General features: G+C 38.2%; 1 protein-coding gene across 14 annotated transcripts in view; it reads left to right on the top strand.

Moving 5' to 3' along the window:
- SRSF11 (serine and arginine rich splicing factor 11) overlaps positions 1-16454 on the top strand; it is a 48147-nt gene extending 31693 nt beyond the window's left edge. For 8 of the 14 annotated variants that reach the window (XM_017346178.4, XM_089337209.1, XM_002715926.6 and 5 more), the window contains 6 exons: positions 1521-1602; positions 6410-6541; positions 10123-10212; positions 14429-14524; positions 14839-14977; positions 15083-16454. In XM_017346178.4, the coding sequence (XP_017201667.1) occupies positions 1521-1602; positions 6410-6541; positions 10123-10212; positions 14429-14524; positions 14839-14977; positions 15083-15280 (737 nt within the window). In that variant the 3' untranslated portion in view covers positions 15281-16454. The remainder of the gene's footprint in view (positions 1-1520; positions 1603-6409; positions 6542-10122; positions 10213-14428; positions 14525-14838; positions 14978-15082) is intronic. The other 6 variants (XM_070078284.2, XM_070078283.2, XM_070078285.2 and 3 more) reach the window with 1 other exon arrangement.
- Positions 16455-18580: the final 2126 nt, after the last annotated feature.

The raw sequence follows: 18580 nt of genomic DNA, 5'->3' as shown, positions 1-18580 counted from the left end.
GTGGCAGTGGCCCAAATAGTTGGACCATCTTCTACTGCTTTCCTAGGCTGTAACAGGGAGCTGGATTAGAAGTGGAGCAACCAGGTCTTGAACCAGTGCCTGTATAGGATTCCAGCATTGTACATAGTGGCTTTACACACCACACCACAGGCCCAAGTTGGAAGCTTATGAGACACAGTTGATTCTGTGCAATTCCAAAGCTAGCTTACACACCATACTCTTAACTGCTTCTATTTTCATTGAAAATTTATGGGCTTGTTTGAGGTTTTTTCCTGAGACTATATATTTATTGATCATGAATGGTAGCTCATATATGAAAAATGAAATGGCTTTGTATTTTCTTAAGGTGCTAAGTTAAAGGAACTTTTTTGTTATTTAAAATCTAGGTAATAAAACAACTGTAGATCAGTTTTTCCTGCATGTACACAATGGAACATTGATGGCAAGTGATTAAATAGGTTTCAGGAAGAGAGCTGGGTTGCTGAGATCTAATTCAGTAGTACAGTGAAATTAAAGTAAATCATTTGTGATTTTCTGGATTTGGGGGCCAAATAGGAAATCTGTTATCCACTTTGACCTAAATATACATACCATGCTTGTTAACAAAGGAATATAAAGTTATTTGGTGGAGAAAGTTCTCTACACGCCAAACCTGTGGTGCATAAATGGTAAGGAACATGTTACTAGAGTGTGAACTGCCGTATGTTAATTTTTTTTTTTTTTTTTGACAGGCAGAGTGGACAGTGAGAGAGAGAGACAGAGAGAAAGGTCTTCCTTTTTGCCGTTGGTTCACCCTCCAATGGCTGCCGCGGCCGGCGCACTGCGGCCAGCGCACCGCGGCCAGCGCACCGCGCTGATCCGATGGCAGGAGCCAGGTGCTTTTCCTGGTCTCCCATGGGGTGCAGGGCCCAAGCACCTGGGCCATCCTCCACTGCACTCCCTGGCCACAGCAGAGAGCTGGCCTGCAAGAGGGGCAACCGGGACAGAATCCAGCACCCCGACCGGGACTAGAACCCGGTGTGCCGGCGCCGCTAGGCGGAGGATTAGCCTAGTGAGCCGTGGCGCCGGCCTAATATTTTTATTTATTTACAATAATTGTTTTTATTAAATATATTTAAGTCCTGGTTAGTAAGATTTTTTTTTATAAATACATGAAAATTAAGCTTTAACTTGGCTGAATTATAACTATATTTGTGAAGAATCTAAGAAAGGAAAGGAGACTCATTTAAAAATCTAACAAGTAAATAAAAAAGCAAAAGAATAAGAACAACACCCTTTTCATAGCTTGTTTTACGAGAAACACTTCATAGGCTTCTACACCTGGAAAGTGAGATAACTCAAAAGAACCTAATAACTTCAGTAGACTTCAACATTGTGATTATAAGTGATCACTTTAAGATACAAGGACATATCTAGAAAATAAATTAAAATAGTAAAGAAATTGTTAGAATAACTCCTGAAGGGAATAATGTTCCTATTTGATGATTTTTAAGTGCAGATTCCTTTTCTTTCAAATGTAGATAAGAAAGAAGAAAAAAGAAGGCATTCAAGATCAAGATCACGTTCCAGGAGGAGGAGGACTCCTTCATCTTCTAGGCACAGGTTAGATTGTTTCTTACAATCACTTGTAATTTAGACAAAGATAATTTCTGTATGCACCTTCTTTAATTGCTGTAAAGCCACTACTTCCTGGTTAAAGTATGCTTCAGTAACAGTTGATGTTAACAGTGTGAATTTATGTTGGCATAAAAGGGGAAAAGATGCAGACTAAATAAATAAATTAAATCCAAAAAAATAGGTGGTATGATGAGTTGGTGCTATGAAAAGAATTTTGACTTGAATTCTAGACAATCTAAGTCTGTTAAATTGAGATTTGTTCAAATTTAGAATATTTGCAAATAATTCTTAAGATTATACTTAGTATTACCAGACAAGCTTACAGTATCATTCTTTTACTTATCTGGAGTAGAAGTAGATTGGCATCCCTTTGTGAATAAGGTTCTCTGGCCAACAGGCTCTTTAGAGTTGTAAAAAAGATATATGAGAACTGTGTCAAGCAGTGAGTCACATCGGTCCGTGTTGATCATATAGAAATTAGAACTCATTTGAAATAATAGGGCTTTGAAGCAAAAATTTTAATGTATTTTTTCCCCAGGCAGGATTTCTGAAAGCAAGCATTGGTCATTTGGAAAACAAGAGATTCATTGCATTATAAAAGTTGCCAAATACTTACATTTATCTGTTCCTCAGTAGCAAAAAATATGGTACTTGATAATAGCACTGCATATCTCAGAAAAACTGAAGTGTTGGGAAACTTTAAATATAAATTTGTCATAAAAGCACAAGTTTTTATTACTGGCAGCAAATTTGGTTGTTTTCCTTGATATAATTTACCTCATTCATTTTTCAGGAAAATGTCTGCTAAGTAGCCAAGTTTAAGTAACCAGTTTGTTGTTTCTTGAAAGTGGTATTCATGAAAAAGCAACTAATTCAACTCACAACTTAATCACACAAATATCTTTCTTGATAGAGCCATCTAAAGTGATCTATAATTTCCATTTTATTGGAGATGTTACTCAAAAGGCTAACATTAATGTTGCTACTACTTTAATAGTATGCAAAGAACTAGATTTAATGAAATTAACTGCCTCATCAAAGCCACCTTTAGGGTCTGGTGATGTGGCATAGCAGGAATGCCAGCATCCCATATGAGCACCAGTTTGTGTCCCAGCTGCTCCACTTCCAGTCCAGCTCCCTGCTAATGCGCCTGGGAAAGCAGTGGAAGATGGCCCAGTGTTTAGGCCCCTGTACCCACATGGGAGACCCAGAAAAAGCTCCTGGCTCCTGGCTTTGGATAGGCCCACCTCCAGCCATTGAAGCCATTTGGGGAGTGAACCAGCAGGTGGAAGACCTCTTTCTGTCTCTTCCTTGCCGCTCAAATAAATAAGTAAACCTTAGAGAAAAAAAAAAAATGGTATTTGGGCCCTGCCACCCATGTGGAAGACCTCCATGAAGCACCTGGCCCAGCCCTGGCCATTGTGGACATCTGGGAAGTAAACAAGCAGATGGAAGTTCTCTCTCTCTCTGTCAACTGTGACTTTTAAATAAATAGACAAAATCTTATACATAACACTCCTTTAGTGAAAGTGATTTTTTCCTAGCTCAAATGCATTCAGAAACACAGATGACTACTAGCACAGTTTTGTTGCCACAGTCTTAATTTGTGATGAGGTGATGCCATCATTTTTAACTACCATTCTTTTGCATCACTAGTGAAAATGATGTCAACACACTGACAAAAGCATATAATACACTATTTTTAAAATAATTTTGACTTTACAGACCCCATAAAATCTTGGAGTAGTCAGAGTTCCTTAGCCACAATTTGATAACCGTTACTCTGTTATTCATCACCAACTGTTGCAGTGGTTTCTTGTTTTACTTGATTTCTAAACTCAATCCAGGTTGCTTGTAATTGCATTATAGTTGTAGAGTGGCATTCAGAACTAGAATACTCCAGCTGACCTCAGTTACTTCAACTAGTTTTAGATTCATTTTCCATATTTCCACCATTTGACTTTTCTTTTTAAGATTTATTTATTTGAAAGGCAGAATTAGAGGGAGAGGGATGGAGGGAGAGGAGGAGAGAGAGGTCTTCCATCTGCTGATTCACTCCCTAGATGGCCACAACGCCAGAGCTATGCTGATCTGAAGCCAGGATCCAGGAGCTTCTTCTGGGTCTTCCACACGGGTACAGGGGCCCAAGGACTTGGGCCATCTTCTGCTTTCCCAGGCCATAGCAGAGAGCTGGATTGGAAGAGGAGAGTAGTTGGGACTCGAACCAGCGCCCAGAAGGGATGCCGGCACTGCAGGCCAGCAGCCCCCACCATTTGACTCTTAAACTTTTTTTTTTTTTTTTTTTTTTTGGGGTATTCTTCATCTCCTAGCTGATCTCATCTGAAACATATTTCTATCAGTTGTCTGCTTTCTCATAACTTCTTTTACTATCTTGGTTCTTCTTAACAATTTGTCATAAGTAGTTCCAAATATACCCTAAAATAAGAGATGATAAAAAAAGTTTATTTAGTTCAGTACAATGGGCTTTGAGCCAGTTGTTTTAGAGAGTTACAGCAATTGAAGCCTTTTACTGCATTAGTAAGAGGAAGAGAGTGTTGAATGTCATACATTTCTGCATGAAGGCACTGAGTTGTACTCTGTACAAGTGAAAGGTGCTATTTTTATGTAATAGAGATAAATGAAGTAACGGGATCAGAGAGATTAGATAATACTCCAAGTAACTTGGTTTATAAATAAAAGTTGAACACAATTCCATTTCTAGAACTTCTCGACTCTAGTACCCTGAAAATGAAAACATGTAGAAAGTTTAGGTATATTTGAAATATTCCACAGAAAGGACTTGAATGGTCACTAAAAATTAAGATATCAAGACTAAGCAAAAGATTGAGAATAACAAAGACTTGAAGGAGGAGGGCCGGTGTTGTGGCACTGGCACCACATACGGGTGCCGGTTGGAATCTCAGTTGCTCCAGTTCTGATTTAGCTCCCTTCAAGTGCTTTGGCCCCTGTACCTTCATAGGAGACCAGAGAGAAGTTTCTGGCTCGTGACTTTTGCCTTGCCCAGCCCCAGCTCTTAGGCCATTTGGGGAGTGAACCAGTAGATGGAAAATCTCTCTGTAACTCTTGACTTTCAAATAAATAAAACCTTTTAAAAGGGGGTGGAGGTGGGGGGTAGGGAAGAACAGTGACAGCATCTATAGGTTAAATGTGCTACTGAAGTTCTTGGAAAACCAAGAAGTGTTTATTGGATGGTTCCCCGGGGATGAGGATGATTAAAAAAAACATTTCCTTTCTTTGATGTAATGGAAAAGAGGATGGTATAGAGACTGTAATGTTGATGAGAAAATGAGAGTAAATGAGGCAATTTGTACATGATTAGAGTTTTTTAGACTATGGATATAAAAAGTGGAATTTCAAAGAACAACAGTTAGAAATAGTAAATGATAACATACTAAGTAGTTTGCATCTATAAAACAGGAATAATAATGGGACTTACTTTTTTTAGACTTCATGATTGCCTATTTGTCAAGCACATAGTAAGCGTAAGCGTTTGATACTTGATAAATAAGGTTTAACTTGAGCCGGCGCCGGCACACCGGGTTCTAGTCCCGGTCAGGGCACCGGAATCTGTCCCGGTTGCCCCTCTTCCAGGCCAGCTCTCTGCTGTGGCCCAGGAGGGTAGTGGAGGATGGCCCAAGTGCTTGGGCCCTGCACCCGCATGGGAGACCAGGAGAAGCACCTGGCTCCTAGCTTCGGATCAGCGTGGTGCGCCGGCTGCAGCGCGCCAGCCACGGCGGCCATTGGAGGATGAACCAACGGCAAAGGAAGACCTTTCTCTCTGTATCTCTCACTATCCACTCTGCCTGTCAAAAAAAAATAATAATAATAAGGTTTAACTTGCAGTAATAATAAATAAAAGATGTTTTTCAGTATTGTACGGTTATAGAAAATGGTGCAATATCTTTCTTTTGTGTGTGTGTGTGTGTGTCATATAGTAGTAGTTTTAACTTTGGAGTTCTTGGTTCATTGGGTATGAGAGGACTGGTCTGACAAGTTGACCAGTACAGTAAAAAAGAGGAGAAATTCTAAGTATTTAAAGGTATTGTTGCTGCTAGCATTGTGGTGTAGCAGGTAAAGCCACCACCTTCTAGTCCAGCATCCCACATAGACATCGTGTCCTGGCTGCTGCACTTCTCATCCAGCTTCCTGATAATGGAAAAGCAGCAGAGGATGACCCAAGTACTTGGGCCCCTGCCATCCACGTAGGAGACCCAGAAGCAGGTCAGGCTCCTGGTTTTGGCCTGGTGCAGCCCTGGCTGTTGCAACCATCTGGAGAGTGAACCATCAGATGGAAAATCTCTCTCTGTTTCTAACTCTGACTTTGAAATAAATAAATCTCTAAAAAAAAAAGTATTGAGATTGCAAGGTTTTTTGTTGTTGTTGTTGTTGTTGTTTAAGATTTATTTATTTGAGAAGCAGATTTACAGACAGAGGGAGAGACAGGTCTTCCATCTGCTTCTATCCCTAAATGGCTGCAACAGCTGGAGCTGAACCAGTCCAGAGCCAGAAGGTTCTTCTGCGTCTCCCATGTGTATGCAGGGATCCAAGCACTTGAGCCATTGTCCACTGCTCTCCCAGGCCATCAGCAGGGAGCTGGATTGGAAGCAGAGTATACAGGTCACGAACCAGTGTTCATATAGGATGCCAGCACCAACATGTTTTTTATATGGAAGGGAATATTCCCACTTAATTGGCAGTTAATTCATATGTCTGGGACTAAGTGAAATGTTTATAACTTAATATATCTGTTGGCTTCCTTTTACACATTTAGGCGATCAAGAAGCAGATCAAGGAGGCGATCACATTCTAAGTCAAGGAGTAGACGACGATCCAAAAGTCCAAGACGGAGAAGATCTCATTCCAGAGAGAGAGGTAGAAGGTCAAGGAGCACATCAAAAACCAGGTATAACAGACTCTTGACATTGGATAAGAAGAGAACTTTTAGAATTGCCAAGAACCCAAATACTGTGCTACTTAAATTACAAAAGAGGCAAGGAATTTTGGGAAGTTAAAACTAGACAAGAATTTCTTCCATTCCATTCAACTACTGCAAAGGATTTATTGCTGCCATGCATTTCTTGTATTATACTCAGAAGAAAAACTCTATATGACCATATGTAATATATTTGTCCTTGTATATCCCAGTAATCAATGAGTTCAAAGCATTTATTAAGTATCTTTGTTTGCCAGAAACTGAACCATACTAGAATATCTCTTATCCCATAATTTGGGACCAGTAGAAGGTTAAAATGAGGATTCATTAAAGCAGGTCCCCCACATTAATGTTTGATTTTTACTTAAAACATACTTCCAGTAACCAGTCTTTTATACAAAGTCAGTTGTTTTTAATTAGTATGACTACTGAATGTTCAGCCTATAATAGGCTTTTCGTTGTATATTAGTCAATCTCATTAGGCTAATCAAAACGAAGTTGCTTAAAGAAATGATTATCATAAAAAAAGAATTCAACATTCTTTCCCTTAAGAATATTCTGTTTATTGTTTATTTGGAGAGTGTGATAAAATTAAAAAGGAACCACTGTTAGGTGATGGTTGCCACTTGGCTAATGTTGTTGGAAGGGGCTTAATTGAGAAGTGACTCCTGAGTATTCAGTTTGCATCCATTTAAAAAGATTCTGTGGGGTGCATAGTTTCAGGTAGAGAATGGTGTTTGCAATGTTAGCATGAGTTTTTGAAATGGTGAATATTTCTATATAGGAGAACCAGTAAATAAATTCAGTGTAAGGAGACAGATCATAGAAAGGGTTGTTTTCAGACTGTGTTTGCACGTGATCCTGGAGGAAACTGGAATGGGAATAAACAGAGTATCTTGAAATTAGGCGATAAGTACTTGGAAAAACAGAAATGATCATTGAACAGGATGGCCAGTAGAGGAAGCAATGAAACAGAGAACATAGGGTGGGAAGAATGGCGTGAAGTAACAGAAGGAATAATATCATGTGCCAATTTGAGTTCCAGATACTCTGCTTCCACTCCAGCATCGTGCCAGTGCACTGGGAAGGCAGCAGATTATGGCCAAGTATTTGGGTTCCTGTGATCCATGTGGGAAACCTGTATGAAATTCCCAGCTCTGGCCTCAACCTGTTTCAGCCCTATCTGTTGAAGGCATTTGGGGAGTGAACTAGATGATGGAAGAGATTTTTCTTTCTCATTTTGCCTTTCAAATAAATAAATTTATCTTTTTTGGGGGGTGATTATGTTTCTTGTTTTATGAAATACCTGTTTATTTCTTTTGAGCAGTTCTTTTTTTTTTTTTTTCCCAATGGGTCACCCCCCAGTGGACGCTCCAGCGGCGCGCAGCCGCCTGCGCACCGCGCTGCTCCGAAGCCAGGAGCCAGGAGCTTCTCCTGGTCTGCCATGCAGGTGCAGGGCCCAAGGACTTGGGCCATCCTCCACTGCCCTCCCTGGCCACAGCAGAGAGCTGGCCTGAAAGAGGGGCAACTGGGACAGAATCTGGCGCTCCCACCGGGACTATAACCTGGCGTGCCGGCGCCGCAGGCGGAGGATTAGCCTATTGGGCTAGGACAGCGGCCAAGGGTCTGTTTTGTTTTGTTTTGTTTTGTTTTGTTTTGTTTTTTAAGATTTATTTTTATTTATTTGAAAGACAGTTACAGAGAGAGGTAGAAACAGAGAGGTGTCTTCCATCCGCAGGTTCACTCCCCAGATGGGCGCAACCACCAGAGCTGTGCCGATCTGAAGCCAGGAGCCAGGAACTTCCTCCGGGTCTCCCACGTGCGTGCAGGGGCCCAAGGACTTGGGCCATCTTCTGCTGCTATCCCAGGCCACAGCAGAGAGCTGCATCAAAAGAGGAGCAGTCAGGACTCGAATTGGCACCCATGAGGGATGCCGCCACTTTAGGCGAGGGCGTTAACCCACTGTGCCACAGCGCCAGCCCCCAATAAATTGATCTTTAAAAAACTAACACAAAGATAGAATGGCTTCATCTGTGACAGAAGTTAACTTGGGCTGTATGTTTTACAAGAATATTGATGATGTGAGTGATTTTGGTAATACATTATGGGTTTTGGACTGATAGTGGAGGTGGTTAGAGAAAATGGTAAAGTCATCTGAGAAAATAAGAGACTGTTAAAGAGCCTCAAGACAATTATTAAAACTGTTGATGTTTAGCATCAAAACACAAAGAAATTAGGCAAAATCCTAGTTTCTTTCTCAAGACATACAGTATATTTGTACATTGGAAAGATGTCTTGAGTAAAACACCAGGAAAACGGAATTTTATTTATTTTATTTTTTTAAGATTTATTTATAGGCAGGCACTGCGACTTAATAGGCTAATCCTCCACCTGTGGCACCAGCACACCGGGTTCTAGTCCCGGTCAGGGCGCCAGGTTGTGTCCCGGTTGCCCCTCTTCCAGGCCAGCTCTCTGCTGTGGCCTGGGAGTGCAGTGGAGGATGGCCCAAGTCCTTGGGCCCTGCACCCACATGGGAGACCAGGAGAAGCACCTGGCTCCTATCTTCAGATCAGTGCGGTGCACCGGCCACAGCGGCCATTGCGGGGTGAACCAACAGAAAAAGGAAGACCTTTCTCTCTGTCTCTCTCTCTCACTGTCCACTCTGCCTGCCTGTCAATTAAAAAAAAATATTTATTTATTTCTTTGAAAGAGTTACACAGAAAGAGGAGAGGCAAAGAGAGGGAGAGGTCTTCCATTCACTGGTTCACTCCTCAGTTTGCCACAGTGGCCAGAGCTGTGTCGATATGGAGCCAGGAGCCTCCTCCATGTCTCCCACGTGTGTGCAGGGGCCCAAGGACTTGGGTCATCTTCTACTGCTTTCCCAGGCCACAGCAGAGAGCTGGATCAGAAGCGAAGCAGCCGGGTTGAACCGGTGCCAAAAGGAAATACAGGATTGTTTGGTGCAAAAAATTAAAGGATGGATGCCCTAGCAGTGAATACATTTCTTGTGATAAACATACCCTGTGTTGGAGTGCTTGGATTTATATCCTGGCTCCATTCCTGATTACAATTTCCTGATAATGCATACCCTGGGAGGTAGCTGTGATGGCTCAGGTAACTCTGGATTCACTTTCTGGCTCCAGGCCCAGCCCTGAATACATGCAAGCATTTGTTAAGTGAGCCAGCAGATTAAAGCTCGCTCGCTCTCTCTCTCTCTCTCTCTCTGCCTCTAAAATAAACAAAAAGCTGAATTCCATAGTTGTTTCATAATGCACATTTTCCATGAACTCTTAGAAGATCTGTCTGCATGGATTCACAGTTTTACACCAAAATAACTAAAACTTTAATTCAATTTTTTCATAACTTTTTGAACCCCACCTTTGCCACATGAACTAGTATCTCTAAAAATACTTTCTATCAGAATTGTAAATCATGCTTTTACAGGTGTTATTAGACATAATTTTGCTTTTGTTTTGATTTGTAGCACTATTTAAATTGCAGTTAACAGAACTTTGTAATGCCTTCTTGAATTGTGCTTGTTGATTTATTAGAGACAAAAAGAAAGAAGACAAAGAAAAAAAACGTTCCAAAACACCACCAAAAAGTTACAGTACAGCCAGACGTTCTAGAAGTGCAAGCAGGTAAGACAGAATTATGCATTCTTCACTTTTTGAAAAATGTTTTATTTCAGAATAATTTTAAATTTATAAAAATTGTGAAGTAATAATGTAAATGGTTCTGAAATATCCCTAACCAAACTTCCCTTATTATTTACTTTCCATATTAGCATGTTTGTCATAATTAATGAGCCCACACATACAGCTTCCCCTGTTTTGTTTTTATCTAAACTGCATCTATCCTTCTTAACCTTCCTAGCCAACATTCTCTGTTCAGGTTGAATTGAGTTTTTTGTTACTCAGTTTTAACTTTTAAGTATAAGGGAGAATATGTATGTCTTTTATGTCTGGCTAATTTTACTCACATGATGCCCTCCTGTTCATCCATCTACTTACAAAAAAATCACAATTTCACTATTTTTATGGCTAAATTATATTCCATTATATGTACTACTTTTTTTTATCCATTCATGTGATGACAGACACCTTGGTTAATTCCATAAATTGACTTGTGATGAATGAATGATGAATTAGGCATTTCTTTGATGCACTGATTTATATCTTTTGGATATATACCCTGTAATGCTAGATCATATGACAGTTTTAAGGTTATTTATTTTATCTGAAAAGCAGAGTTAGAGATTTTCCATCTGCTGGTTGACTCCCCAAATGGCCACATCAGCTGAAGCTGGGCCAGATCGAAGCCTGGAGCCAGGAGCTTAATCTGGGTCTCCAATGTGGGTGCAAGGGCCCAAACACTTGGGCCATATTCACTGCTTTCCCTGGCCATCAGCAGGGAGCAGGATTGGAAGTGGAGCATCCAGGAATTGATCTGGTGCCCATATGGGATGCAGGCGGCAGCTTAACCTGCTATACCATGGCACCGGCCCCTAAAGAAATACCGTTAATAGATGACTGAACCAATTTACATTCCCACTAACAGTGAATGAGAGTTCCTGTTTCAGGCTGGCATCGTGATTTAATGGGTAAAGCTGCCACCTGCAATGCCAGCATCCCACATGGTCATTGCCTCATGTCCCAGCTGCTCCACTTCTGATCCTGCTCCAGGCTAAAGGCCTGGGAAAAAGTAGCAGAAAATGTCCTCAGTGTTTGAGCCCCTATCACCCACATGGGAAACCCTTATGAAGCTCCTGCTTTGGTGTAGCACTGCCCTGGCCATTGTGGCCATCTGGGGAGTGAACTAGCTGATGCAAGATATCTGTCTCTATCTTTCTGATTTTCAAATAAATAATAAAATTTTTTTAAGAATTCTTCTTTCTCCACATCCTCACCAGCAGGGGTGAGATGGTACCTCATCATGATTTGGATTTGCATTTCCCTGATGACAAGTGATATTGAGCCTATTTCTTCTATTTGTTGGCTATTTATATTTCTTTCGGCAACTGTTCAGGTCCTTTTCTCATTTCTTGGCTGGATTGGTGGTTTTGTTGTACAGTTTGTGAGTTCCTGGTATATTCTGGACATTAACCTTTTGTCAGATAAGTAGCACAAAAATATGTTCTCCCGGATACCTGTTCACTATTGATTTTTTCCATGTTTAGAAGCTTCTGAATTTAATATAATCCTGTTTATCTAGGTTTGCTTTGTTGCCTGCACTTTTGGTATCTTACTCAAGAAATCATTAGTTACACCAGTGTCTTGAACTGTTTCCCCTATGTTTTCTTCTAATATTTTTGTAGTTTCAGGTCTTATAATTAGGTTTTTGACCATCTTGAGTTATGTATGTGTTGAGAGGTAGGGTTCCAGTTTGATTCTTCAACATATGTATTTCCAGTGTTGCCAACATTTATTGAAAAAACTGCCTTTTTTTCCATTGTATGTTCTTGGCACTCTTGTCAAAAAGCATTTGGTTCTATTTACATGTGTTAGCTTTAGAGCGGTGTATTCCATTGATCTCTCTGTGTTATTGCAATTTTATAGTGTCCTTAGAAATCAGATAATTTGATGCCTTCAGCTTGATTTTTGTGTGTGTGTAAGTAGGATTGCTCTTGCTATTCTGAGTCTTTCATGGTTCCATATCAATTTTGGCATTGTTATTTTATAGTTCTATAAAGAATATCAATGGTATTTTTATAGGAATTGCCTGGAATTTTTAGTAAGATGTACATTTTAATGAAATTCTTTCAATCCATGAGTAGAGAATATCTTTCCATTTTCTCTGTGTCCTTGTTGATTTCTTTTATCAATGTTTTGTAATTTTAATTGTAGAGATTTTACTTCTTTGGTTAAGTTTATTCTTTATGTTTAAATTTTTTTTAGTTATTGTGAATGTGATTTCTTTTTTGACTTCTCTTTTTAGCAAATGGTGTGTAAAAATGCTACTGTTTTTTATGTTTATTTTGTATCCTGTGACTTAAATGAATTAGTTTATCTCTTCTAGCAGCTTTTTGGTGGAGTCTTTTAAGTTATCCCATGTTTAAAAGAAAAATGGATATTTTGATTGTCTCTTTTCTAATTTTGATGCCCTTTATTTCTTTCCCTTGCCTAATTCTTGATGTTAGTATTCCCAATACTACATTGAATAAGGCTGGTGAAAGTGGATATCCTTATCTTGTTCCAGATTTCAGGGGGAAAATGCTTTCAGCTTTTCCTATTCAGTATGATACTGGCTGTTGGTTTGTCATTTATTGATTGCCTTTATCGTTTTGAAGTAAATTCCTTCTGTACCTAATTTTTTGAGGATTGTTTATCATGAAGAGATGTTCGATCTTATCAGATAGTTTCTTTGCATCTGTTCAGGTGATCAAATGGTTTTTGTTTTTTGTGTTAACATGATTTAGGGCATTTAATGATTTGGAAATGTTACATGACTGTGTCTCTGAGAAATCCTGTGTGACTATAATGTATGATCTTTTTGCTGTGGTGTTGTATTTTGTTTGCTAATATTTTGTTAAGAATTTTTTCATCTGTATTCAGCAGCTATGTCATTTTATTTTACCTTTGGATTTGATATCAGAGTAATGCTGGCCTCATTAACAGAGTTCCATCATTTTCAATATTTTGTGGTTTGAAGGGTATTGGAGTTTTGTAGAATTCAACTTTAAAGCCATCAGGTCCTGAATTTTTCTTTGATGGAAGAGTTTTAACTACTTTTTCAACCTCCTTATCTGTTACATGTCCGCTTACAGTTTCTGTGTCTTGATTTAATCTTGGTAGGTTGTGTGTTATGTTAATGGGGATATATTCATTCTTTGAGATTCCTCCCCCCCCCCTTTTTTTTTTAAGCTTTGCTCATTAGATTATCAGTCTGTGAATGTGAACTGTTTTCCAGACCTTAAATATTTCAGTGTTGAAAATACTTTGACTCTGTCTCTATTGGAAGTTTTTCTAGGTCAGTTTATGAAGAAAAACCTAAAGTTCATCTTTGTTTTTACCTTATATCAATGTGTAGAGTGTATTTGAAATAACATGGAGTTCAACAGAGGTCAGTTTTTTTTAATCTTACCCAGTTAAGTTTTAATGATTAAAGGATAGTGAACTGTTACATTAAATTACATTGATAAATTGGAAGACAATGCAAATTCTTTTTTTAAAATATTTATTGGAAAGTCAGAGTTACACAGAAAAGGAGAGGCAGAGAGAGAGAGAAATCTTCCATCCACTGGTCCACTCCGCAGTTGACCTCAATGGCTGGAGCTGTGCCAATCCAAAGCCTGGAGCTGCAGGGGCCCCAGGACTTGAGCCATCTTCCACTGCTCTCCCAGGCCATAGCAGAGAGCTGAATTGGAAATGGAGCAGCCAGGACTCAAACCAGCACCCATAGGGGATGCCAGCATTGCAGGCAGCAGCTTTATCCGCTATGCTACAGCGCTGGCCCCTGACAATGCAAATTCTGATTTGTGTCATTTGTTAGACTAAGGCTGTCTGACTACTTTCTATATCACAGCATTATTGAATTACTCTGTTATACCTGTTCTGTCCACTGAATGTTTAAATCTGAAACTGATTTCTTCAATAATGGGTTACTTCTGACTTTTTCCTCTTTGGTTTAGGATATTTGTTAATAAGTCTTTTTTCAAGTTTAATATTTTGTCAGAATTTCTTTAAGAACAATTGCCAGAAATTATAGGTGCTCTTGAGCAGTAAAGATGGAAAAGTGCTCAGTTTGCAAGTGTCTATTTTACAACAGTTGTTTCATTAGAAGCATGTTGTAGGGATTCTTAGTGAAGCTGAGATCATACTGTATTTTAAAGCATAGTGTGTTCATTTGTGATTTTAGAGATAGACGACGACGACGAAGCAGGAGTGGAACAAGATCTCCTAAAAAACCCAGGTCTCCTAAACGAAAATTGTCTCGCTCACCATCCCCTAGGAGGTAAAAATGTCTTATCATTTAGCTCTAGCCTTGTATTTTTCAGGAATTTTCAGTTTTTTAAATTGTCTCATAGTTTTTCTTTTCTAGGATTAAAATGCTTAAAATGTCTTTTACTTGAGTCTTGGAGGAATGCACACTCTGTAGGATTGGGAATTTTAGTGTTTTGAAATTGGACCTTTGCTTTCCTATATTCATCTTGAGAATGCTGGATCAGACTCGCCATCTATACAAGTTATGTTTCTATACTTCAGGGTGAAACCTTGAGCAGTTCCTTTGAATCATTTTGAGCACATTTTATTTTAATGTCATTTTAGACATAAAAAGGAGAAGAAGAAAGATAAAGACAAAGAAAGAAGCAGAGACGAAAGGGAACGATCAACAAGCAAGAAGAAGAAAAGTAAAGATAAGGAAAAGGAACGGGAAAGAAAATCAGAGAGTGATAAAGATGTAAAAGTATGTTTACAAACTAACTTATTTAGGTATTTGGGGCGGTGTTGGTACTTACAAGAAGTGTTTCTTCTTTGAAGAAGTTTACTTTTATTATTCTCCTTGGCAAAGCAGGTTACACGGGATTATGATGAAGAGGAACAGGGATATGACAGCGAGAAAGAGAAAAAAGAGGAGAAGAAACCAGTTGAAGCTGGTTCACCTAAAACTAAGGAATGTTCTGTGGAAAAGGGAGCTGGTGATTCGCTAAGAGAATCCAAAGTGAATGGGGATGACCATCATGAAGAAGACATGGATATGAGTGACTGAATGCTGCCTCTTTGGGACTCCAACTGTGTACATGCATCAGTGTCATTCCTTTGTGTGATTTCTTAATGCTGTATTTGTTCATCTCAAACCTAGATGTATACAGCTGAGTTATAAATGGTTATAAAGCTTCTGACATTGATATTAGTTATTTACATCAAAAAGCTTTTAGAAAAATGGTACATGGGTAAACAATTCTTGTCATGGTGAAATCTGACTGAGTAAGCAGTTTTACTATTCTAGTGCTGCTTCTTAAATACAAATGAAAAGCTGCATGCATCTACAGCAGGCATGGATTGTTTATGTTGTATGATCTCCTTTCTTAAGTAAGTTCTCTTAGAGTATTTCTAGAATTTGATTCATTGCCATAATAGAGCCATGTAGGGAATGCACTGATTGCATGTTACTGTGGCAAGAATATCCTAAATGTCATTAAAATCTTCCAACATGATGGATCTACTTATGGTCTTGTTTGTTGACATGACAAATTAACATTGTTAGATTACATCTGGAAATGAGCATTTGAGATAGATAATCCTTTGAGCCTTATGGCTAAATTTTTGTGGCTTTCGTTTAACTTTGAAAGGTTGTCTGTATATGCACTAACCTTTTTTGATGGCTAATTAGGCTTTAATTACAGAAATAAGATTTCAAATAAAACTGTCTTTGGCAGTGAGTAAATAGCTTATTTTGAAGTAGAGTTGTATACTTTTTCATAAGGTGTTTGGGGATTTTTTTTTTTTTTCTGAAATAATTTATTCCACGTCTACATCAGTGAAAGCTCTCCAACTATTCGGAGTTCATCTGTAAAATAAAGTTCTCTCTTGTTCTGATTTTCAAAGTTTTAAACTCATTGATGAAAAAGAGGGTAGTGCATTTTAAATTGACCTTCATATGCTTTTAAAATAAGACAAATCTACTTGATAATGTACTTTTTATTTGATCTCAAGATGTATAAAACCAATAAATTTGTGTTAACTATTACTGCAGTAGTAATCATATGCACACAGTGATTCCATGTTATATGCAAAGTAGTTAGGCAACTGTTCCTAGTTACAGGAGTTTCAAGCTTCACTTTTGTGCAGCAAATACAAAAGTAGGCTACAGTCTGTGCCATGTTGATGTACAGTTTCTGAAATTGTTTTACAAGACTTTGATAATAAAACCCTTAAACTTATGTTCATGTTTCTGTAAAACTATTTGTATTTATTTATGCAATTGAATGTATGACAGTTACCTCATTCATTTTACAAATTAAGTTCTTTCTGTCTGTTTAAATACAGTAAGAAGATGAAATCCATCACATAGTTGATAGTTGCCATTAGAATTGTAAAAAATAATTTTTATCTGAAATGTCCTTAGCTTAGTGTAATCTTAATTTCTCATTTGGGGTGTGAGACTTGGGTTGGATAATGCAGTGAAGTTTAGGTTATATAGTAATCCCACCCTTATGTAGTAAATTTATATTTTCAGTGAAATATAAATATTTGCCTTTTCTGGAATAGTATAGAAGCTGTCAATGATATGTATCTACTGTATAGTACTAAATAGCATATTTATTCATTTATTAATGAGTAGTGTTTGGGTGACTGGGAATAAGGAAAAATGAGACTTGGAATTGTAGCTTCGTAGCTTTTATCCAAGTTTTGTGTAAAAATTGTTTTTTTAAAAAAAACTTTTAAAATTGAAATGCCATATAGAAAAGCAGCATTGTTTTTACAGTTTGTAGTAACTTTTAAAAGATTTTATCATAAGGAATTTTGTCTATAGTGAGTATCTAAGAAGTTCTAGGGATGACCCTAATAATCATTACATTTTTAAAAACAAAAGTGAAACACAGATGACACTTGAACTTAGAGACTTTTTTTTTTTACTAAATGAAAGTTGAACCTTTAATAGATGGTTAGCCATTTTTGAGGAGAAAAAAACAGCATTGACAGTCTCACATGGTAATTCTAATATTCAGAATCTGTTTCCTCACTTTTAATCTTTGAATACAAATATGCTAACTTTTCTCGAGGATAAGAAACATTTTTGGTTTTAAAACAGTGCCACTGACTTAAGATAGTGTGGTGACAGGAATCCGTAGTATTTCTGCAGACATTTTCTATACAAAGGTAGTGTTGCACTAAGCCACAAGCCTTTTAAGAGATAACTAGATGAAATCAAGTGAACACTGCCTCCACACTGTTTTGTTCTGTATTTAGCAGTAAAAATTATTAAAATAAAAGCGGTTTTGTTAGAAAAACGTTTGTCCTTATTTATTTACTTAAATCATTAAGGAGTGAATGAGAGGTAGAGGATGTATCATGAAATTAAAAGCTTTAAAAGTCCAGTCATGAGTTTGGGTTTTACTTAAAGGTAGGGAACCCTGTGGGGTTCTTTTTGTTTGTTTTTCCCCATGCATAACGAAGTGATCACTGCCTTCAAAATTGGTTAGATAAGTGTAGGAGCAGGCCTTAGACCTAGCAGTTGAGATATCCACAGACCACACTACTGCCTGGATTCAAGTGTTAGTTCCCCTGTTTTGATTCTAGCTGCATATAATATGGATCCTGGGAGGCCATAGTATTGACTCAAAGTGGTTGGGTCTCTGCCACCCACATGAGAGACATGGATTAATACTCATTGTGTGCTTTAGCATGGCCCAACCCAGCTAGTGCAGGTATTTGGGGAGTGTACCAGCAAATACAAACTTCTATCTCTAACTATACCCTCTACCTCTCAAAAACGTAAATATGTGCTTAGGTCAGTGAATGGTTAGTATTTGTGGGATTTTTAATTTTTGTAAGGGTAATGGTAAGACCACTAAGATGAATTGCCATTTACAATTTTGTGAAAATGAGTTTTGGTTAATTTCCTTATATTCTCTATATGGAACCTTAAAAAAGTAAGTATTTAGGACTAAGAAAACAAAAATAGGCCTTTGTAACAAAAGCTAACCTTGGAGCAGCATCTTAAAACAGGCTCTGTTGTGTGTTAAGCCATCTTCATCTCTGGCAAAACTATCTTCCAGTTGGGTACCAAGGGAAGGGTTTAGAGTCCATGCTGTTGAAGACTGATAAAATTAGCATGATTTAAATTTAGTGCATTTCAAAACAAGCAAATGCATTTCATATCTTTGCTGTATAAAATTTTTTTCTAATCCAATACATGTGTTCCTGTGTTCTAGTTAGCCCATTAAGTTGGAAGTTTTCAATTCTGGAACTATTTCAGGGTTACTGTAAAAGTGATATGTTTACAAAATTTAAGTTTTTACAAACAGCCTGTATGTAGGACAATGGGACAAAATAGATGTAATTG

The sequence above is a fragment of the Oryctolagus cuniculus genome, chromosome 7 (assembly GCF_051225735.1).
Source record: "Oryctolagus cuniculus isolate XC-2025 breed Fujian yellow rabbit chromosome 7, ASM5122573v1, whole genome shotgun sequence".
Taxonomy (NCBI): domain Eukaryota; kingdom Metazoa; phylum Chordata; class Mammalia; order Lagomorpha; family Leporidae; genus Oryctolagus; species Oryctolagus cuniculus.
The sequence above is the reverse complement of the archived record's forward strand: the minus strand, read 5'-3'. Positions and strand labels throughout refer to the sequence as shown.